This window comes from Ipomoea triloba, chromosome 11 (assembly GCF_003576645.1).
Source record: "Ipomoea triloba cultivar NCNSP0323 chromosome 11, ASM357664v1".
Lineage (NCBI taxonomy): Eukaryota > Viridiplantae > Streptophyta > Magnoliopsida > Solanales > Convolvulaceae > Ipomoea > Ipomoea triloba.
This window is the reverse complement of record NC_044926.1, coordinates 1,270,185-1,293,438: the sequence shown is the minus strand read 5'-3', so window position 1 is coordinate 1,293,438 and position 23,254 is coordinate 1,270,185. Positions and strand designations below refer to the sequence as shown.

The 23,254-nt window shown below is 35.6% G+C and overlaps 5 protein-coding genes across 5 annotated transcripts; all 5 read left to right on the top strand.

Annotated features, from left to right (window-relative positions):
- The first annotated feature begins 1,618 nt into the window (after positions 1-1,618).
- LOC115996910 (putative F-box protein At1g32420) lies at positions 1,619-2,818 on the top strand. The gene has a single exon (XM_031236349.1). It carries the CDS (start codon positions 1,619-1,621, stop codon positions 2,816-2,818), a length of 1,200 nt encoding a protein of 399 aa, XP_031092209.1.
- A 1,287-nt stretch (positions 2,819-4,105) lies between these two features.
- On the top strand, positions 4,106-5,311 carry LOC115996909 (putative F-box protein At1g32420). The gene has a single exon (XM_031236348.1). It carries the CDS (start codon positions 4,106-4,108, stop codon positions 5,309-5,311), a length of 1,206 nt encoding a protein of 401 aa, XP_031092208.1.
- Positions 5,312-6,348: 1,037 nt separating this feature from the next.
- Positions 6,349-7,308, top strand: LOC115996908 (F-box/kelch-repeat protein At3g06240-like). Its single transcript, XM_031236347.1, has one exon. It carries the CDS (start codon positions 6,349-6,351, stop codon positions 7,306-7,308), a length of 960 nt encoding a protein of 319 aa, XP_031092207.1.
- Positions 7,309-14,948: 7,640 nt separating this feature from the next.
- On the top strand, positions 14,949-16,151 carry LOC115996907 (F-box protein At4g19940-like). The gene has a single exon (XM_031236346.1). It carries the CDS (start codon positions 14,949-14,951, stop codon positions 16,149-16,151), a length of 1,203 nt encoding a protein of 400 aa, XP_031092206.1.
- A 2,930-nt stretch (positions 16,152-19,081) lies between these two features.
- LOC115996906 (F-box protein At5g62510-like) lies at positions 19,082-19,735 on the top strand. The gene has a single exon (XM_031236345.1). The coding sequence runs from the start codon at positions 19,082-19,084 to the stop codon at positions 19,733-19,735; it is 654 nt and encodes a 217-aa protein (XP_031092205.1).
- Positions 19,736-23,254: the final 3,519 nt, after the last annotated feature.

Sequence of the window (23,254 nt, the reverse complement as noted above, 5' to 3'; positions counted from 1 at the left end):
TCTAATCTAGCTATGAATTGAATCAGATAATTAACTAGCAGGCCTCCTAGTCATTAAATGAAACAACCAATTAAGAAAATAATACAGAAGAATATTAAATACTCATTGCAGATAAATTAAAATAGAATTTTGTCTCTCAGTATAGAGAACCGGGGTTCACATAATCTTGACCAAGTTTAAGAATTAGCCTCGCAGGGCCATGAACCAGAAAACTTAACAAGAAAAGAAAATATTGTAAACTGTAGAAAAATATAAATTAAAGCAGATAGTCTGATTCCCTCAACTACAGAAAATCACTACTATTTATACACTCCTAATCCCAACAAAAACTCTTAAATTGAGGAAAATAATTAATCTAAAAATTAATATGAACCTCTCAAAATTAGACCCAAATGGTGAAATTTTCTTTGCCATCCAATTCCCTACTTTCATTGTTGACCGACGCTCCTCCAAGCTTGGCCGTCAAAATCTGCGCTGAAGTTGTCGACAAAGTCTTCTCCGGTCCGTCTTTCGTACGTACGTAGCTGCGCAGGAAACAAATTACAACATTTGAATTCCTTTTAATTTTGTTTACTTAAGATCATTAGTTATTATATACCTTGGGCTTAATTAATAAAACAAATAAGGAATTGGGCTTTGATGTTATGGACTCAAACTTCAAATAATATCAAATAAAATTAAGAAATTGGGCTAAAGGCTTGTTGAACTCAAAACTTAAATTATTAACTAGATAAAATATTTATTTAACTAATTAATTATTAAACTCTAAAATTAAATAATTATTATATAATTGTAAATAATTATTGCAAAAATATTATAAATATGTACATAAAATAAAGATATAAAATATGTCTATCACCTACACCATATACATAATCAACAACGAACTCTCTTGTTGGACAGCATGCTCTTCACATGTCCATTGGTTGATTGAAGGCTAATCATCATGTCCCACTTTGAATAGTACTTGACCTGATTAAGGTTTCGCAAAATGGTTTACATGAAGAAATGCATCCTAAATATTATATTGATCGAAGGATCGGAATTAAAGGCACTAATTTTTTATTTTTGGATATATATTTATATTTTTATGATTTGTTGCCGCATTGTACGTATCGGAGCAGGACGAGCAAGGGTTGTTCGTTGTTGATTATTGCCTATTTTTGTCTATTTTTGCATTCTTCTCAACGTACTCTTAAAAAATAGAGTGGAATTCCTAACTTAAAAAAAAAAAAAAAAAAGATGGAGTCTTTTCAAATAAGGTTTTCACAAAATTGTCTAAAGTTTTAAATATACATAATTTGGTCCAAACCTTGTCAAATCTACACAATTATGACTATGACTACTCCTAATATATAGAATTAAATTCCTTTTAAGTCCAATCCCTCATTAATTAGAAAATCTTAAATTTAGGTATCAATATGGGTTGTATCGCAAATTCGCAATCAATCAGGAGGAGTGGTTTTATATATACCTTAAATACAACTCAATTATGAGACTGACATTATATTCTTTACCCTATCGATGCAATCCAGTACGAGGATATACTCTCATAATAAACCCTAAAGCTCCTGCAAATTAATTAAACCTCGTACCTATACTCCCACCATAAGATAAGATGAGTGCATCGAAGAAGACGGCGGGTTTTCTAACGTTACCTCAAGAAATTCTCATGGAGATCCTCTCCAAGCTTCCTACTAAAACCCTAGTACGATTCAGGTTGGTTTCTAAATTCTTTTGCGCTCTCATAGCTGACCATGCCTTTGGCGTTGTGCATCGCAGCTTCTCCTTGACCCTTCCCAGTAGGGCGGGCTTTCTCATCTCTATCGAGCTTCGAACACCGCCCCTCACCCCTCTCCGTCGCTCATATTACACCCTAAATTTCAGCCCCGGAATGGTCCAAGCCAACCGCGTCGGCTTCCTAGACGCTGACCCCTTTCTACTCTCCTCTTCCTCTGACGGCCTGATTTGTGTGTCCAAACCCAAGGGAGACGTCGTCGTTTGCAACGTTAGTACGGGACAACGTATTTCCCTTCCAAGAATGCAATACAAGGACTGTGCACCGCATTTGGGGTACGATTCACAATCTAAAAGATACAAGGTTTTGATGGCAACCCAGATGATTGATCAAGAGAGTAACAGCTACGAGTATAAGCTTTGGATTTTTACTGTGGGAGTGGATAGATCATGGAGGGAGATCAACAACTGCGGTTCCTACACCTTCCAGCCCATGGATGGCTATCCCTCCTTTTACGATTCAAATACTTGTGTTTACATTGACGGCATTATCTATTCCTATAATTCAGCGAATAAATATAGCCTTAGCCTGTTTCATAGATTCCATATAGAAACATTTGAAGTTGGGTGTGAGAGTTTTTCTGTGATAACCCTTCCAAATGAAGTTTCATCACAGATATATTTAGATATCAAAAACCCTGCATTGCTAGAAGTTGGAGGTCGACTGGCTATGGTTCTTGTTCATGTTCAATATTCGCAACCAGGAGGAGGAGAATGCTACATGGATGTTTGGACTTGGGAGAAATTTGAGAAGAAATGTTGGGAGAAGATTACTATCACCATTCCATTAGAATGGAGGAGAATAATTTACAACGCTAAATGTCTGCGCTTTGCTTCAAATCATGATGGGGAGATTGTGTTGTTATGTGTATATATTGGGCAATTATTTATTTTTGTTTGTAACTTGAAAAGTGAGATTTGGAGAAAATTTGATGTAAGTGGAGTTGAAGACTTTCCAATTTTTAGCTATTGGGAAGTTGCACTGAACAACATTGTGGACCATGTGTTTCCTTTGGAGTAATTAAGATTCATATTGCTTAGCTTGCTTGAGTGTTTTTCTTCTAGTTAGGTTTAGACCGCTTGAATGTTTTTGTTGGAGTATGTAAGATATAGCCTTTGAGTGTTTTCAATTCTAGCCAAAGAACGTAATTTGTTAGTTCAAAGAATTGCATTATCGCAAATGAATTACAATTACGATGTCATTATTGTTGTTGTTATTATTATTGGATACAAGTATACAACAAGATAAAATTAAAGGAAATACCCAATTTACATAAATTGTGGTTCACACCTTCACAATCAATAACTCCCATATTGTGCAAATATATAATGTGTAAAAAGATGGATAGTTTTCAATTTCTTCTTGTATTGAACATTTATTTAGTTTAATAGTTTTTCCCTTCAAAAAAAAAAAGGTTTAATAGTTTTTCCCTTCAAAAAAAAAAATGGATAGTTTTATATGTATGTAAAGTACAATGGGATTATCGTTTTCTTGATAGGGTTTAATTTTCAAGAAAAAGATAATCTCCTTAGTGTTTTGTGAGAAAAAAAATTACTTTGAAGTTGAAAAGAAGGCACCTCCTTCTTGTCTCAATTTCTAAAGTTGAGAAGAGACAATATCCACGGACCTTGAATTTTTTATTTTTTATTAAATATTAATGTATAACATAAAAACATCATTTTTTAATTGATTATATATTAATCAATATACTATTGTCTCCCATAATATTCAATTTACATAATATATAAATTGCGGTCATGTTACACCCATAAGTTAATTGCCCAAAGAGTGCATCCTCTTCACCTGTCCACTACTTGATTGAAGGCTAATCATCATGTCCCTATCATATCGTTTTTAAACCTATCCATTCACATAAAATATATATATATATATATATAATTAATTTCCTTTTAGTCCAACCCCTCATTAATTAGGAAATCTTAAATTTAGGTTTCAACATTGTTTATATCGCAATGAGATCGATGAGGGAAAGTAACCCTGCAATCCAGTACGAGGATACTCCCAAAATCTTTTCAAATTTGTCTACTTCTTTTCAAAACCAAGTACTAAATTGTTAATTAAGAAATTGTTATAATTATTTGGAAGGAATTAAGAAATCCTAATTATTAGTTGTATCGGAATCACATTCTTATCAGGAGAGGGAGAGGGTGAATTTTATACCTTAAATACAACTGAATTTTGAGACTACACTAATTCTTTAACACTAAAAATAAAATCTCATCCTCGATCGATCCTTCAACTTAACCAAACCTATCTGCAAATTAAGCCTCGATCGTATATTATACGATGAATGCATCGAAGAAGGCCGCGGGTGTTTCAATACCTCAAGAAATTGTGTTCGAGATCCTCTCCAAGCTTTCTGCTAAAACTCTAGTACGATTAAGGTGCGTTTCAAAACCCTTTTGCGCTCTCATAGCTGACCATGGCTTTGGCGTTGTGCATCGCAGCTTGTCCTTGACCCTTCCCAGTAGGGCGGGCGTTCTTATCTCTATCGGGTCTCAATCACCGCACGCCCGCCGTCCCAGTGCATATTACACGCTAAATTTCAGCCCCGGCCGCCGCCCGGGAATGCTCCAGGCCAACCGTGTAGGCTACCTGGACGCCCAATCCTTTCTATGCTCCTCCTCCTCCGACGGCCTCATTATTTGTGTGTCCAGACCCAATGGAGACTTCGCTGTTTGCAACGTTAGTACGGGACAGCGTATTTTCCTTCCAACACTAATCCAATACCAAAACTGTGCACTGCATTTGGGGTACGATTCCCAATCTAAAAGATACAAAGTTCTGATGTCAGTCTTAATCAGGAGCCCGATGAGGAGTAGGGGCATCTGCTTCGAGTATAAGCATTGGGTTTTTACTGTGGGCGTGGATAAATCATGGAGGGAGATCAACAACTATTGTTCCAGTCCCTTCTACCCCTTTGTTGGTTATCGCTACCCTTACTATTCCAATACTAGTGTTTACATTGACGGTGTTATCTATTCCTATAATTCGTTGAGTGAAAATAACATGGTTCCTAGATACCATATAGTAGCATTTGAAGTTGGGTGTGAGAGTTTTTCTATGATAACTTTGCCAGATAAAGTTTCACCGCCGCATTATTTTCTTAAAAACTCTGCATTGCTAGAAGTTGAAGGTCAACTGGCTATTGTTCTTGTTCGTCTTCCTGAACTAGGAGAAGGAGATGGGCTATGCTACATTTGGACTTGGGAGAAATCTAAGGAAGACTGGGAAGAGATTACTATGACCATTCCATTGAAATGGGATAGAATGAATATTAAATATGCTAGATTGTTACGATTTGCTACAAATTATGATGGGGAGATTGTGTTGTTATGTATATATGCTGAGAAATTCTTTATTTTGGTTTGTAACTTGAAAAGTGAGGCTTGGAGAAAATTTGATGTAAGTGGAGTTGAAGACTTTCCAATTTTTGACTCTTCGGAAGTTACCTTGCACAATGTTGTGGACCATGTGTTTCCCTTGGAGTAATTGGGATTCAGATTGCTTAGTAGCTTGCTTGAGTGTTTTTCTTGTTGTAAGATTTAGTCTGATTGAGTATTTTTCTTGTACGTGGTAGTAATATTATTATTTAATATGTTTGAGTGTTTTCACTTAGATTAGATTGTTGAGTGTTTTTATTTCCTTGTGGTAAGGTTTAGATTGTTTGCATGTTTTTGTTGGAGTATGTAAGATTTTTTAGCCTCCGAGTGTTTTCCTTCTCATATGAATTTTTAAAGTTGAGAAGAGGTAATATCTACTGGTCTTGAATTTTTTTTATTACTTCAAATTTTTGTAATAAATATTAATTAATAACAGAAAAAAATTATTTTTAAGTGGTTATTAATCAATACTATTGTCTCCCATAATATTCAATTTACATAATAAATTATGGTCTTGTTACACCTACACCATATACATAATCAACAACTCTCTTAGCTTGTTTATATATACTATATAGTCCTCATCTAAATAAGGGCGTGTATATATATATATATATATATATATATATATATATATATATATATATATATAGTTGGACAGCATGCATGGTCTTCACATGTCCACTGGTTGATTGAAGGCTAATCATCATGTCCCACTTTGAATACTTGACCTGATTAAAGTTTTGCAAAATGGTTTAGATGAAGTATATTATATTGAAAAAAAATATAGTAGTTTTCACAAAATTGTCTAGGATTTGGAATCTACACAATTTGGTCCAAACCTGGTCAAATCTACACAATTATGGCTATGACTCCAAATATATATATAGAATTAATTTCCTTTTTTAAGTCCAATTCCTTATTAATTACAAAATCTTAAATTTAGATATCATGATGGTTTTATCGCAATATAATCAATCAGGAGGAGTGGTTTTGCCTTAAATACAACTCAATTATGAGACTCGCATTATATTGTTTACCCAACCTTAAAAACCCTAGAGTGACTCTCGATGCGATCCAGTACGAGGATACTCTCATAATAAACCCTAAAACTCCTGCAAATTAATTAAACCTCGGTAGATAAAGATGAGTGCATCGAAGAAGACGGCGGGTGTTTCAACGTTACCTCAAGAAATTCTCATGGAGATCCTCTCCAAGCTTCCTGCTAAAACCCTAGTACGATTCAGGTGCGTTTCTATATTCTTCTGCGCTCTCATAGCTGACCATGGCTTTGGCGTTTTGAATCGCAGCTTCTCCTTGACCCTTCCCAGTAGAGCGGGCCTTCTAATCTCTATCGACGTTCGACCACCGCACCCTCCCCCTTACCGTCGTGTATATTACACCCTAAATTTCAGCGAAGAAGAAAACCCCCGCCGGGGAATTCTCCAAGCCAACCGTGTCGGCTTCCTAGGCGCTGAACCCTTTCTACTCTCCTCTTCCTCTGACGGCCTGATTTGTGTGTCCAAATTCAATGGAGACGTCGATGTTTGCAACGTTAGTACGGGACAGCATATTTTCCTTCCAAGATTAATCCAATACAAGGATTGTGCACTGCTGTTGGGGTACGATTCACAATCTAAAAGATACAAGGTTTTGATGTCAAAGATTGATAGAGAGAGCACCTACTATGAGTATAAGCAATGGGTTTTTACTGTGGGCGTGGATAGATCATGGAGGGAGATCAAAAACTACGGTTCCTTCCCCTTCTACCCCATTGATGATGGGTATAGCTACCGTTACTATTCCAATAATGGTGTTTACAATTCTAGTGTTTACATTGACGGTGTTATATATTCCTATAATAGGCCAACTAAACATAGCCAGTTTCTTAGACTCCATATAGTAGCATTTGACGTTGGGTGCGAGAGTTTTTCTGTGATAATCCTTCCGGATGAAGTTTCATCACAATCATATTTATTTCTTCAAAATTCTGCATTGCTGGAAGTTGGAGGTCGACTAGCTATGGTTCTTATTCATGTTCCTACTCTATTTGGAGGAGTAGATGGTCTATGCTACATGAATGTTTGGATTTTGGGAGAAATCTAAGAAATGCTGGGAGAAGATTATTGTCACCATTCCATTAGAATGGAGAAGAATAATTTGCAATGCTAGTGTGGTGCGCTTTGCTACAAATCATGATGGGGAGATTGTGTTGTTATGTATATATAGTCAGCAATTTTTTATTTTAGTTTATAACTTGACAAGTGAGATTTGGAGAAAATTTGGTGTAAGTGGTGTTGAAGACTTTCCAATTTTTAGTTGTTGGGATGTTACCCTGCACAACTTTGTGGACCATGTGTTTCCCTTGGAGAAATTAAGATTCAGATTTGCTTAGCTTGCTTGAGTACGTGTTGATTCAGACTGCTTAGCTTGCTTGAGTGATTTTCTTGTTGTAAAATTTAGTCTGGTTGAGTTTTTTTTGTGGTAATAAGATTTAATATGTTTGAGTGTTTTCATTTAAATTGTTGAGTGTTTTAATTTCCTTTTGTAAGGTTTGGATTGTTTGAATGTTTTTGTTGGAGTATGTAAGATTTAGTCTTTGAGTGTTTTCAATTCCAACCAAACAATGTAATTTGTTAGTTCAAAGAATTGCATTGTAAAGGAATTACAATTACGGTGTTATTATTATTGTTAGTTGTTATTAATATTATTATTGTATACATGTATACAACAAGATAAAAGGCAATATAATACCTAATTCAATTCACATAAATTGTGGTCTGCCACACCTTCACAATCACTAACTCCCATATTGTGCTAAGTTTCATTGAATTTTAAATATATCATTGATATATAACATTGAATGGCATTGATACTTAGCTTCCATTTAGCTATCTTGGACTTGATGATATATTATTCCTAAGGTGTTCTTCCGGTCGCTTCCTTCAAGTTTTTCCTTCATGTCGCTTGCTTTTGGAGCTGCTTTCTTTCGATCAGATAGTTGATGAAGCTTATATATTGCTTTCGAATAGATAAATGACCTTACAACTAGAAATGAGAGGTCGATTATGCCTATACAATATCCATCTTTTACATCAACAAAATCTATTAATAATCATTCCTAACTTGTCATTAAATCAAATTTATTTTGTGACTTAATTAAAACTACTTAATAATAGTTGAGAACTATAAAGTTACCAGATTAAAGACATATATTTTGATGCGTATGGACGAATTTTCAATGGGATTACCATTTTCTCTGCAGAAAACGGTACGACCATTGAAGTTTTTTTTTTTTTCTAGACTCTCAAAACCTTTTTAAATTTGTGTACTTATTTTCAAATTAGTTGTATCAGATCATAATCACATTTTTATAGGGAGAGTGAGAAAGAGAATTTTATCTTAAATACAACCGAATACGAGCGAGCGAGGATAGTACTCTAAATTAACCAAACCTATCTAAAACTCCTCCAAATTAAGCCTCACGATACTTCGAAGAAGACGGCGCGTGGGTGTTTCAATGTTACCTCAAGAAATTGTGTTCGAGATCCTCTCCAAGCTTCCTGCTAAAACCCTAGTACGATTCAGGTGCGTTTCAAAACTCTTTTGCGCTCTCATAGCTGACCATGCCTTTGGCGTTTTGAATCGCAGCTTGTCCTTAACCCTTCCCAGTAGGGCGGGGTTTCTCATCTCTATCACGTCTCCATCATTGCACGCCGCCCGTCCCCGTGCATATTACACCCTAAATTTCACCCCCCGCCAGGGAATGCTTCAAGCCAACTGTGTCGCCCACTTTGACGACGGTGAATCCTTTCTATGCTCCTCCTCCTCCGACGGCTTGTTTATTTGTGTGTCCAAACCCAATCGAGACTTCACTATTTGCAACGTTAGTACGGGACAACTTATTTTTCTTCCAAGATTAAATCTTCTTCCAAGATCAATCCAATACCAAGACTACTGATGGGGTTCGATTCAGAATCTAAAAGATACAAGGTTTTGATGTCCTCCTGTCTCAGCAGGAAGATGATGATGAGGACCAGTTTCGAGTATAAGCATTGGGTTTTTACTGTGGGCGTGGATAAAACATGGAGGCATGTATAGCATTTGACGTTGGGTGTGAGAGTTTTTCTGTGATCGATGAAGTTTTATCACAGTCAAATTTATTTCTTCAAAAGTCTGCATTGCTAGAAGTTGGAGGTGGACTAGCTATGGTTCTTATTCATGTTACTACTCTATTTGGAGGAGTATTAGATGGTCTATGCTACATGAATGTTTGGACTTGGAGAAATCTAAGAAATGCTGGGAGAAGATTATTGTCACCATTCCATTAGAATGGAGAAGAATAATTTGCAATGCTAGTGTGGTGCGTTTTGCTACAAATCATGATGGGGAGATTGTGTTGTTATGTATATATAGTGAGCAATTTTTTATTTTAGTCTATAACTTGACAAGTGAGGTTTGGAGAAAATTTGATGTAAATGGAGTGGAAGACTTTCCAATTTTTAGTTGTTGGGATGTTACCCTGCACAACCTTGTCGACCATGTGTTTCCCTGGGAGAAATTAAGATTCAAATTTGCTTAGCTTGCTTGAGTGTTTTTCTTGTGGTAAAATTTAGTCTAGTTGAGTATTTTTTTTCGTGGTAATAAGATTTAATATGTTTGAGTGTTTTCATTTCCATTTCCTTTTGTAAGGTTTGGACTGTTTAAATGTTTTTGTTGGAGTATGTAAGATTTAGCCTTTGAGTGTTTTCAATTCCAACCAAACAATGTAATTTGTTAGTTCAAAGAATTACATTGTAAAGGAATTACAATTACGGTGTTATTATTATTGTTAGTTGTTGTTGTTAATATTATTATTAGATACATGTATACAATAAGATAAAAGGCAATACTCTATTCACATAAATTGTAGTCACGTCGCACCTTAACAATCACTAACTCCCATATTGTGCAAATATATAATGTGTAAAATAATAAGCTAGGTTTAGAGGGGTGTGTGTGTTTGTGTATATATATATATATGGCTTTAAACATGTGTTTTTTAAACCTATATTTAGGGTGTGCAATGTAAACCTATTCCGCATTAGATTTTTTTGAGTAAGAATCAAATCCTATGAACAGTTTTATTCTCGACATAGTATTGTTTAAATTGATTGCGTTTGGAGAACTATATCAATATTCAGGTTTTGATATGTGAAATTTTGCATTGCTAGAAGCTGATGGAGGCTCACTGCTGGCTATGGTTCTTAGCTTTTTTCTAAAAGAGGAGGTCTGTGCTACATGGATGTTTGGATGTGGGAGAAATTTAAGGAATGGGAGAAGATTACGGTTACGTTGTTACGTATAATAATAATAATAATAATAATAATAATAATATTATTATTATTATTATTATTATTATTATTATTATTATTGAGATGACAATAATTCTTAACCCTAAATACAACTGATGAATTTTGAGACGACGACAAGAATTCTTAACCCTAAAAATAAAATCTCATCCTCGATCCAGTACGAGCGAGCGAGGATAGTGCTCCAAATTAACCAAACCTATCTGCTAAAAGTCCTGAAAATTAAGCCTCGTAAGGTACGATATGATGAGTGAATCGAAGAAGATGACGGGTGTTACAATACTAGTGTTTACATTGACGGTGTTATCTATTCCTATAATACGCGGACTAAACATAGCACGGTTCGTAGACTCCATATAGTAGCATTTGAAGTTGGGTGTGAGAGTTTTTCTGTGATAACCCTTCCAGATGAAGTTTCATCACAGTCAAAGTCACATTTACTTTTTAAAAAGTTTGCATTGATAGAAGTTGGAGGTCGACTAGCTATTGTTCTTGTTCATGTTCCTAATCGATTTGAAGGAGTAGATGGTCCATGCTACATGGATATTTGGACTTGGGAGAAATTTAAGAAATGTTGGGAGAAGATTATTGTCACCATTCCATTAGAATCGAGTAGAATAATTTGCTACGCTAGTACTAGTTCGGTGCGCTTTGCTACAAATCATGATGGGGAGATTGTATTGCTATGTATATATAGTGAGCAATTGTTTATTTTGGTTTGTAACTTAACGAGTGAGGTTTGGAGAAAATTTGATGTAAGTGGAGTTGAAGACTTTCCCATTTTTAGCTATTGGGAAGTTACGCTGCACAACGTTGTGGACCATGTGTTTCCCCTGGAGTAATTGAGATCCGGATTGCTTAGCTTCCTTGAGTACGTGTTTTTCTTGATTCAGATTGCTTAGCTTGCTTGAGTGTTATTCTTGTTGTAGGATTTACTCTAATTGAGTATTTTTCTAGTGGTAATAATATTTAATCTGTTTGAGTGTTTTCATTTAAATTGTTGAGTGTTTTAATTTCCTTGTGGTAAGGTTTAGACCGTTTGAATGTTTTTGTTGGAATATTTAAGATGTAGCCTCTGAGTATTTTCAACTCCAACCAAACAATAATTTAATTTGTTAGTTCAAAGAATTGCATTGTAAAGGAATTACAATTACGGTGTTATTATTATTGTTAGTTTTTGTTGTTGTTCGTTATTAATATTATTATTATTGGATACATGTATACAACAAGATGAAAGGCAATACCCAATTCACATAAATTGTGATCATGTCACAACTTTGCAATCACCAAGTCCCATATTGGGCAAATATAAAATGTGTAAAATAATGTTATTATTTTACTAAGCTAGGTTTAGAGGTGTATATATATGGCTTTAAGCATATGTTTTTTAAACCTATATTTAGGGTGTGCAATGTAAACTTGTTCTGCATCATATTTTTATGAGTAAGAGTATCCTATTAACAGTTCTATTCTCGACATAGTACGTACGTATTGTATAAATTGATTGCATTTGGGGAACTATATCAATATTCAGGTTTAGATATGAGAAATTTTGCTTTGTTAGAAGATGATGGAGGCTCACTGGCTATGGTTCTTAGCTTTTTGGTAAAAGAGGAGGTTTGTGCTACATGGATGTTTGGATTTGGGAGCAATTTAAGGAATGGGCAGATTTAGTAATTTTTTTCGATTATTTGAGGGTTTTCATTAACACGGGTTGAGTGTGTGTGTGTGTGTTTTCTTTGTTGTTAACCCTACTACGCATTCACTAAAAAGTGTATGGAACGTAACTAGCTAGTTTTGAATTTAGATTCAAACATTGGCACGTGCTAAATGTATGTTCAGACTTGGAAAAAATCTAGATTGTTGCGCTTTATTACTACAAATTATGTTGGGAGATTGCGTTGTTATGTATAAATAGTAAATAATTTTTCATTTTACTTTGTAGCTTGAAAAGTAAGCCTGGTTTGGAGAAGATTATATTTGATGTAGGTGGAGTTCAAGAATTGCCAATTCTTTCACCTAGGGAGGTTAAGATGATCTTTCATAAAAAGTTTTATTTAAAGTTTCATTGAATTTTGGTGATAACATTGAATGGCATTGATACTTAGCTTCCATTTAGGTATCTTTGACTTGATTAGTCCAAAGGTGTTCTTCCGGTTGCTTCCTTCTGAAGTTTTTACTTCCAGTCGCTTCCTTTTGGAGTTGCTTTCTTTCGATCAAACGGTTGATAAAACCTATATATTGCTTTCAAATAGATAAATCAACTTACAACTAGAAATGAAAGGTCGATTACGCCTATTTCTTTTCACTTTGTTTTTTGAATACAACCATGTTGAAGCACAAAGGGCTAATTCGCCTCCATTGAGACTCGATCTCATGACTTCTCATATGGGGAGTATTAATTGTATCGGAATCACATTCTTATCAGGGGAAGGAGAGTGAGAGAGAATTTAACCTTAAATACAATTGAAAACCAAACCTATCTAAAATTCCTGCAAATTAAGCCTCACGATACATCGAAGAAAACGGCGGGTGGGTGTTTCAATGTTACCTAAAGAAATTCTGTTCGAGATCCTCTCCAAGCTTCCTGCTAAAACCCTCTTACGATTAAGGCGCGTTTCAAAACTCTTTTGCGCTCTCATAGCTGACCATGCCTTTGGCGTTTTGCATCGCACCTTGTCCTTGACCCTTCCCAGTAGGGCGGGCTTTCTCATCTCTATCGCGTCTCCATCACCGCACGCCGCCCGTCCCCGTGCATATTACACCCTAAATTTCACACCCCGCCGCCGCCCGGGAACCCTCCAAGCCATCCGTGTCCGCTACCTTGACGAGGCCGAACCCTTTCTATGTTCCTCCTCCGACGGCTTGTTTATTTATGTGTTTGGACCCAATGGAGATTTCGTTGTTTGCAACGTTAGTACGGGACAACGTATTTTCCTCCCAAGAATCCAATACCAAGATTGTGCACTACTGTTGGGGTTCGATTCAGAATCTAAGAGATACAAGGTTTTGATGTCGCCGACCTGTATCAGGAAAATGATGAGCCCCCTGGAGTATAAGCATTGGGTTTTTACTGTAGGAGTGGATAAATCATGGAGGGAGATCAACAACTATTGTTCCAGCCCCTTCTACCCCTTTGACAGCTATCGCTACCCTTTCTATTCCAATACTAGTGTTTACATTGACGGTGTTATCTATTTCTATAATATGATTCTTAGAAACCATATAGTAGCATTTGAAGTTGGGTGTGAGAGTTTTTCTGTGATAACTTTGCCAGATAAAGTTTCATCGCTGTCATATTTATCTCTCAAAAAGTATGCATTGCTAGAAGTTGGAGGTCAATTGGCTATGGTTCATGTTCGTGTTCCTGAACTGGGAGGAGGAGAAGACCTATGCTACATTAATGTTTGGACTTGGGAGAAATCTAAGGAATGTTGGGAGGAGATTACTATGACCATTCCATTGAAATGGAGTAGAATGATTAACAATGCTAGATTGTTGCGCTTTGCTACAAATCATGATGGGGAGATTGTGTTATTATGTATATATAGTCAGCAATTTTTTATTTTAGTTTATAACTTGACATGTGAGGTTTGGAGAAAATTTGATGTAAGTGGAGTTGAAAACTTTTCAACTTTTAGCTGTTGGGATGTTACCCTGCACAACGTTGTGGACCATGTGTTTCCCTTAGAGTAATTAAGATTCAGATTGCTTGCTTGAGTACGTGTTTTTCTTGATTCTTGATTCAGATTCAAATTGCTTAGCTTGATTTAGTGTTTTTCTTGTAAAATTTAGTCTGGTTGAGTATTTTTTTTGTGGTAATAAGATTTAAACTGTTTGAGTGTTTTCATTTAAATTGTTGAGTATTTTAATTTCTTTGTTGTAACTTGTAAGGTTTAGACTGGTTGAATGTTTTTATTAGAGTATGTAAGATTTTAATATAACTAAGATTTTAACATTAAGTATTAATATTAGGCATATATTTTTGCGCATCGCCATATAAAATATGTATTGACATATTTTCAATGCAGATTACCATTTTTTCGGTAGAAAATGGTACTATTTTAAAGTTATACCAAATAACTATAAGCTAATAGCTAATTTACCAAATATAATTTTACAATCCGCTAACGGCTATCAATTAACTGTCATTTACCAAAAAGAACTTTAATATATATATTTTTTCCAAAAAGGACCTTAATATATATATTTTTTCTTTTGGAACGTATTAAGAAATATTAATTAGTTGTATGACTTGTATCGGAATCACATTCTTATCAGGAGAGGGAGAGGGAGAGGGAGAGAGAATTTAACCTTAAATACAACTGATGAATTTTGAGACGACAATAATTCTTAACCCTAATCCTCGATCCAGTACGAGCAAAATTGAAGAAGATGGCGGGTGTTTCAACGTTACCTCAAGAAATTCTCATGGAGATCCTCTCCAAGCTTCCTGCTAAATCCCTAGTACGATTCAGGTGCGTTTCTAAATTCTTCTGCGCTCTCATAGCTGGCCATGGCTTTGGCGTTTTGAATCGCAGCTTGTCCTTAACTCTTCCCAGTAGGGCGGGCTTTCTCATCTCTATCGAGGTTCGACCACCGCACCCCGCCCCTTACCGTCGTGTATATTACACCCTAAATTTCAGCGAAGAAGAAAACCCCCGCCGCCTCCAAGCCAACCGTGTCGGCTTCCTAGACGCTGAACCCTTTCTACTCTCGTCTTCCTCTGACGGCCTGATTTGTGTGTCCAAACCCAATGGAGATGTCGCTGTTTGCAACGTTAGTACGGGACAGCGTATTTTCCTTCCAAGAATCCAATACAAGGACTATACACTATTGTTGGCGTACGATTCACAATCTAAAAGATACAAGGTTTTGATGTCAACCCAGATGATTGATCAAGAGAGCAGCACGAGGAACAAGCTCACCTACTACGAATATAAGCAATGGGTTTTTACTGTGGGAGTGGATAGATCATGGAGGGAGATCAACGACTACTATTCCTTCCCCTTCTACCCCATTGATGGCATCAATTCCCCCTGTAACTGTTCCAATACTAGTGTTTACATTGATGGTGTTATCTATTCCTATAATATGCAGACGAAACATAGCATGTTCCGTAGACTCCATATAGTAGCATTTGAAGTTGGGTGTGAGAGTTTTTCTGTGATAACCCTTCCAGATCAAGTTTCATCACAGTCATATTTATTTTTTACAAAGTCTGCATTGCTAGAAGTTGGAGGTCGATTGGCTATAGTTCATGTTCGTGTTCCTGATCTATTCGGAGAAGGTCTATGCTACATGGATGTTTGGACTTGGGAGAAATCTAAGAAATGTTGGGAGAAGATTATTGTCACCATTCCATTAGAATGGCATAGAATAATTTGCTATGCTAGTTCGTTGCGCTTTGCTACAAATCATGATGGGGAGATTGTATTGTTATGTATATATGGTGAGCAATTTTTTATTTTGGTTTGTAACTTGACAAGTGAGGTTTGGAGAAAATTTGATTTAAGTGGAGTTGAAGACCTTCCAATTTTTAGCTGTTGGGAAGTTACGCTGCACAACGTTGTGGACCATGTGTTTCCCTTGGAGTAATTGAGATTCAGATTGCTTAGCTTGCTTGAGTGCTTTTCTTGTTGTGAGATTTAGTCTAATTAAGTATTTTTCTAGTAGTAATAAGATTTAATATGTTTGAGTGTTTTGATTTAAATTGTTGAGTGTTTTAATTTCCTTGTTGTAAGGTTTAGACCGTTTGAATGTTTTTGTTGGAATATTTAAGATGTAGCCTTTGAAGTGTTTTCAATTCCAACTAAACAATGTCATTTGTTAGTTCAAAGAATTGCATTGTAAAAGAATTACAATTACGGTGTTATTATTATTGTTAGCTGTTCTTGTTATTATTATTATTATTATTGGATACATGTATACAACAAGATAAAAGGCAAATACCTAATTCACATAAATTGTGGTCATGTCACGTCTTCGCAATCACTAAGTCCCATATTGTGCAAATATATAATGTGTAAAATAATGTTTATTATTTTACTAAGCTAGGTTTAGAGGTGTATATATATATGGCTTTAAACATATGTTTTTTTAAACCCATATTTAGGGTGTGCAATGTAAACCTGTTTTGCATCAGATTTTTTAAAGTAAGAGTCAAATCCTATGAACAATTCTGTTCTCGACATAGTATTGTTTAAATTGATTGCGTTTGGGGAACTAGCTATATCAATATTCAGGTTTAGATATGAGAAATTTTGCTTTGCTAGAAGTTGATGGAGGCTCACTGGCTATGCTTCTTAGCTTTTTCGTAAAAGAGGAGGTTTGTGCTACATGGATGTTTGGATTTGGGAAAAATTTAAGGAATGGGCGAAGATTACAGTTACCATTCCATTCGAAAGGAGTTGAAAGATCAACGGAGTTAGATTACTGTTTCGCTTCATTATGAATCATTATGGGGAGATTGTGTTACGTTGTTATGTATAAATACTAAATAGTAAATAATTTTTCATTTTGGTTTGTAACTTGAAAAGTAAGGTTAGGAGAAGATTGATTTGATGTAAGTGGAGTTTGAAGAATTTCTAATTCTCACACTACGAAAAGTTAGCATGTACAAAATAATGAACATAGAGGGTGGATGACATTTTTGTGCAGAAATCAAGGGAGAGAGACAGATATGTGTAGAAGTAAAAAGGTGGACAATTTTATGTATGTAAAGTAAAGGGGATTATTGTTTTAATAGTACAGTACAAAGTTCAAAAGAAGGCAATTGTATTACCTTCTTCTCGTCTCAATTTATAAAATTGAGAAGAGACAATATCCACCGACTTTGAATTTTTTATTACTTACAATTTTTTATTTTATATTAAATATTCTACGAGAAGATTATTTTAATGATTGGAACCACTGGAAAATGCCATTGCCAGAGATTAATGGTAGCTTTTTGGGGCTTGGTTTGTACAAGGATGAACCGAGACCAACAATCTTCTAATCATCTGATCTTATTACACTTCTAATGTTTTTTGGGTTCCTCAAACACCAAAGAGCACAAAAGTTAAGTTCCTTATGTATTACACTAATTCCTCTAAAACATGCATGCAACTCTCATAACTCTTAATTTATTGAACGTTGATTATAATGTATAAAACAATAATGAATAACCCTAACCAAGTTAGTTAGACAGTTAGTTTGGTAACTACGAGATTCCAAGTTCGATTGAAGATTGGTCACGTCTCCACCTTTTTTAACCCTACCGATTCACTAAAAAATATATGGAACGTAACTAGCTAGTTTTAAATTTAGATTCCAACATTGGCCCATGCTAAATGTATGTTTAGACTTGGAAGAAATACATTTAGACTTGGAAGAAATCTAGATTGTTGCGCATTACTACAAATCATGTTGTGAGATTATGTTGTTATGTATAAATAGTAAATAATTTTTCATTTTAGTTAGTAATTTGAAAAGTAAGATTTGTAGAAGATTATATTTGATGCAGGTGGAGTTCAAGAATTGCCAATTCTTTCCCCTAGGCAGATTAAGATGATCATTCATAAAAAGTTTTATTTAGAGTTTCATTGAATTTTGGTGATAACATTGATAATTAGCTTCCATTTAGGTATATTTGACTTGATTATTCCAAAGGTGTTCTTTCGGTCGCTTCCTTTTGGAGCTGCTTTCTTTCGATATGGTTGATGAAGCCTATATATTGCTTTTAAATTGATAAATCAACTTACAACTAGAAATGACAGGTCGATTACGTCTATTTCTTTTGTTTTTTGAATACAACCCTGTTGTAGCACAAAGGGTTAATTCGCCTCGATCTCATGACCTTCCATATGGGAGAGTATTAATTATATCGGAATTACATTCTTATCATGAGAAGGAGAGTGAGAGAGAATTTAACCTTATATACAACTGAATTCTGAGCGAGCGAGGATTGTACTCCAAATTAACCAAAACCTATCTAAAATTCCTGCAAATTAAGCCTCACGATACATCGAAGAAGACGGCGGTTGGGCGTTTCAATGATACCTAAAGAAATTCTGTTCGATATCCTCTCCAAGCTTCCTGCTAAAACCCTAGTACGATTCAGGTGCGTTTCAAAACTCTTTTGCGCTCTCATAGCTGACCATGCCTTTGGCGTTTTGCATCGCACCTTGTCCTTGACCCTTCCCGGTAGGGCGGGCGTTCTCATCTCTATCGCGTCTCCATCACCGCACGCCCCTTGTCCCCGTACATATTACACCCTAAATTTCACCCCCCACCGCCGCCCGGGAACCCTCCAAGCCAATCGTGTCGGCTACCTTGACGCCGAACCCTTTCAATGCTCCTCCTCCTCCGACGGCTTGTTTATTTGTGAGTCCAGACCCAATGGAGACTTCGTTGTTTGCAACGTTGGTACGGGACAGCGTATTTTCCTTCCAAGATTAATCCAATACCAAGACTGTGCCCTACTGTTGGGGTTCGATTCAAAATCTAAAAGATACAAGGTTTTGATGTCAACCCGTATCAGGAGGACGATGAGGAGCGGGCCCATCTCCCTCGAGTATAAGCATTGGGTTTTTACTGTGGGAGTTGATAAATCATGGAGGGAGATCAACAACTCTTGTTCCAGCCCCTTCTACCCCTTTGATAGCTATCGCTTCCCTTACTATCCCAATACCAGTGTTTACATTGACGGTGTTATCTATTCCTATAATTCGTTGACTAACCATATAGTAGCATTTGAAGTTGGGTGCGAGAGTTTTTCTATGATGACTTTGCCGAGATCGCTGTCATATTTTCTTCTCAAAGAGTCCGCATTGCTAGAAGTTGGAGGTCGACTGGTTGTGGTTCGTGTTCGTGTTCCTGAACTAGGAGGAGAAAGCCTACGCCACATGAATGTTTGGACTTGGGAGAAATCTAAGGAATGTTGGGAGGAGATTACTATAACCATTCCATTGAAATTGAGTAGAATGATTAACTACGCTAGATTGTTGCGCTTTGCTACGAATCATGATGGGGAGATTGTGTTGTTATGTAGATATGTTGAGAAATTTTTCATTTTGGTTTGTAACTTGAAAAGTGAGGTTTGGAGAAAATTTGATGTAAGTGGAATTGAAGACTTTTCAATCTTTAACTCTTGGAAAGTTGCTATGCACAACGTTGTGGAACATGTGTTTCCCCTGAAGTGATTAAGATTCAGATTGCTTAGCTTGCTTTAGTGTTTTTCTCGATTCAGATTTGGGTGTTTTTCTTGTTCTAGTATTTATTAATCAATACTATTGTCTCCCATAATACTCAATCTGTATAATAAATTATGGTTATGTTTACCATATACATAATGAATATAACAACTGTCGTGTTATATATATATATGTGTGTGTGTGTGTGTGTGTGTGTGTGTTTTTGACGTGTCCACTGATTGATTGAAGTATAATCATCATGTGTCCCATCATATCGTTTTTTTTAAACCTACCCATTCACATACGCTACCTCAAGACATTCTCGTCTCGTGGAGATCCTCTCCAAGCTTCCTTAGTACGATCCAGGTGCATTTCTAAATTCTTTTGTGTTCTCATATCTGATCATGGTTATGGTCTTAATTCCCTGAGCTATACTACAACTCATGTTGGGGAGATTGTGTTGTTATGTTTAAATAATCAACAATCAAAAAGTTTTGGTTTGTAACTTGAAAAGTGGGGTTTGGAGAAAATTTGATGTAGGTGGAGTAGAAGAATTTCCAATTCTTTACACTAAGGGTGTTACAATGTACAGGACTATGGACAATGTGTTTTCCTTGGAGTAGTAGTAAGATTTAGAGGGTTGAGGCATTGTCCCACTTGTTCTTTATTTATGTTGATCATGTATAGTTATCCTCTCGTGTATATATATAAACAATTATCAATGAAAATGGATTCCTGCATTTTCTCCACTTTAATTATTTTCTATATATATGTATTTCTTTATATCTGTTTATATCTACTTTCTAAACCTATTGAAGTACAAAGAATTAATACATACCGCCTCAATTTGGGAGAGTCATTTCGTGCCACTACACCACAATGTCATTGGTTTCTCTTATCTATCTTAAGATGGCCAAATTTACAACATGAAGGGTCTTTTTTTTTTTTCTCTTATCTATTTCAATATAATACTATTGGTCTTCCATAATACTCAATTTACATAATAAATGGTGGTCATGTTACACCATCTCAAGAATCTCAAGAATACTATTGGTCTTCCATACTATTGGTTTGCAACGTCAGATACAGCGTATTTCCCTCTCAAGAATCTCATTCGACTCCCCATCGTCAATAACCTATTCAATGTTGGGGTTTGATTCAGAATCTAAAAGATACAAGGTTGTGGTGTCAACCCCCACGGAGGAAGTATAAGCATTGGGTTTTGACTGTGGGAGTAGATAAATATAATCATGGAGGGAGATCAACAAGGGAGATCAACAACAACAACTGTTCCCACCTCTTTTACACCTTTTGACGGCTATGGCTGCTCTAACTATTCCAACACTAGTGTCTACATTGACGACATTATCTATTCCTATAATTGCAATTGACTGACTAAAGTTCACCCTCCCAGCTTTGATATAGTGGCATTTGAAGTTGGGCTTGGAGAGTTTTTCTGTGATACCTCTTCCATATGAATTTTTATTAGGGTATTATTCTAGACATGCATTTGGGTTACTACAAGTTCATGGACAACTGGCTATTGTTCTTGTTTGCGAAAGAGGTCTGTTGTACATGGATGTTTGGACTTTGGGAGAAATTTTAGAAATGATAGGAATGATTACTATGTAAAAAAAAAAAAACAACTTTCCATTTTGGTTTATAACTTGAAAAGTAAGGTTTGGAGAAAATTTGATGCAGGTGGAGTTGAAGAATTTCACCACTACTACTACTAACCCACATTCTATTACTATCAACTTTAGTAACTTTCTAGATTTACCAAGTGTAGAACTAAACGTGGGAACCATGTTTTGTATGTTTGTATAGTAGTGGAACTCTGCTCTTTGTGTGTGCATGCACACTTGGGAAGAGTTCACAGCCGAAGGGATGACCTTGAGTCATTAGTATACACCCTTGTCTTCCTTTGTCAAGGCTCGTTGCCTTGGCAAGATGATTGCCAGACTGATTGAGTAAGTTGATATTGAAATTGCATATTTATTATTATTTATGAGTATATGCTCGAAAATTGCATATATATGTAAATTTCCTAAATCCTAACTTGACAATTATCCTATGAATGTCAGGAAAAAGTATGTAAGAGTAAGAGATTCTGTAGTCCTGAATTGTTGTTTGACCATTGTCCTGAGGCTTTCATTAAATTTTATGAGGTTGTAATCAATATGACCTTTGAGGAAGAACCAAGATATTCCGAATTAATCTCTTTTTTTAAGGGATTAATTGGACCGGATCCCGAGACAACACCGATAAGATCCGATGCTATACATCTGGCACTACAGGTATATGTTATATTGTTATGGTATGTGATAGAATTATTTTATTTTAATTACTAATTGATGAATTTGAAAGCCAGATGGAAGATGGAGATGGAGGGTGTACTGTTGTGCAACTTAAAATTAAACTAGGACCGCCCAAGATTTGTTGGATTTTATTTTGCAACGATTTATATATTCTCTGATCTGATGGAGGATTTAAATTTTTTTTTGTGTTAGATAGGCAATTGAAATGGACTTTGTTTTTCAGACTGAAAGATTATAGGATTATATAGTAGATGGGTTGATAATGGTTTTCATATCTCAGCTTTGAGTGCAAATGAATTTGCTATATATTGTATTCAGTACACCATTTGAAAAATAAGATCCAGTTCAAGGGCTTTTTAGGGAAGACGAAGGTAACTAGAAGACACCTCTTTTTCAATGGCCTCAGTGAGACTGTGGCCTTCCTGCTCGAGAGTTTTATTTTGTAAATTTCATTTTACATGCGAAAACGTAAGAGCAACCTGTTTTTCTGTTTTGGGCCAATTAAGAAGGGGACTAAGCTTTCTGGCAAGAGCACCTGCAGGGCATTTACATGTTATTTTTTAACTGTAACTAGACCCTACAAAAATATAATGCTTATATGTACAAAAGATTGAAATTTCAATATAAGTAAACTTATATGCACAAGTTCCAGCCAAACTATTTGATTTAGTCTAATATCCAAGCTCTCAACCAACTTATATAAGAATTAAAACACACAATTATTGATGTGAAACTAACCAAGTGGATGAAATGGATTATTTGATTAAAATATTTTTATTTGTTTGTCTTTTTAAAAAATATTTTAAAACCTTAAAAATATTTCTTTTACTGTAATTTTATTAGAGAACTTTTAAAATAGGGAAAATTGTAATTTATGTCCCTCCATAATATGTCAGTTATTAATGTCACCCCTGAATTATTAGTGGTATAAATATTGCCCCTAAATTTTCAAAATGATACATATATTGTCCCTCCCAAGTGTATATGTTGCCCCTCAATTTTCAAAACTGTACATATATTGTCACTCCTGTACGGTACGGGAGGGGCAATATATGTACCATTTTGAAAATTGAGGGGCAACATTTATATCACTAATAATTCAGGAGTGACATTGATAATTGACATATTATGGAGAGGCGGAATGACAACGTGGGTAGAGTGTGAATTTCGTACGTAAAGTTCATGAGGGTGACAATTGGAGAATACTATT

What these genes read in the sequence shown, in the direction of transcription:
- LOC115996910 (XM_031236349.1), top strand. Translation starts at nt 1,619, where the DNA reads ATGAGTGCATCGAAGAAGACGGCGGGTTTTCTAACGTTACCTCAAGAA.
- LOC115996909 (XM_031236348.1), top strand. Translation starts at nt 4,106, where the DNA reads ATGAATGCATCGAAGAAGGCCGCGGGTGTTTCAATACCTCAAGAAATT.
- LOC115996908 (XM_031236347.1), top strand. Translation starts at nt 6,349, where the DNA reads ATGAGTGCATCGAAGAAGACGGCGGGTGTTTCAACGTTACCTCAAGAA.
- LOC115996907 (XM_031236346.1), top strand. Translation starts at nt 14,949, where the DNA reads ATGGCGGGTGTTTCAACGTTACCTCAAGAAATTCTCATGGAGATCCTC.
- LOC115996906 (XM_031236345.1), top strand. Translation starts at nt 19,082, where the DNA reads ATGAGGAGCGGGCCCATCTCCCTCGAGTATAAGCATTGGGTTTTTACT.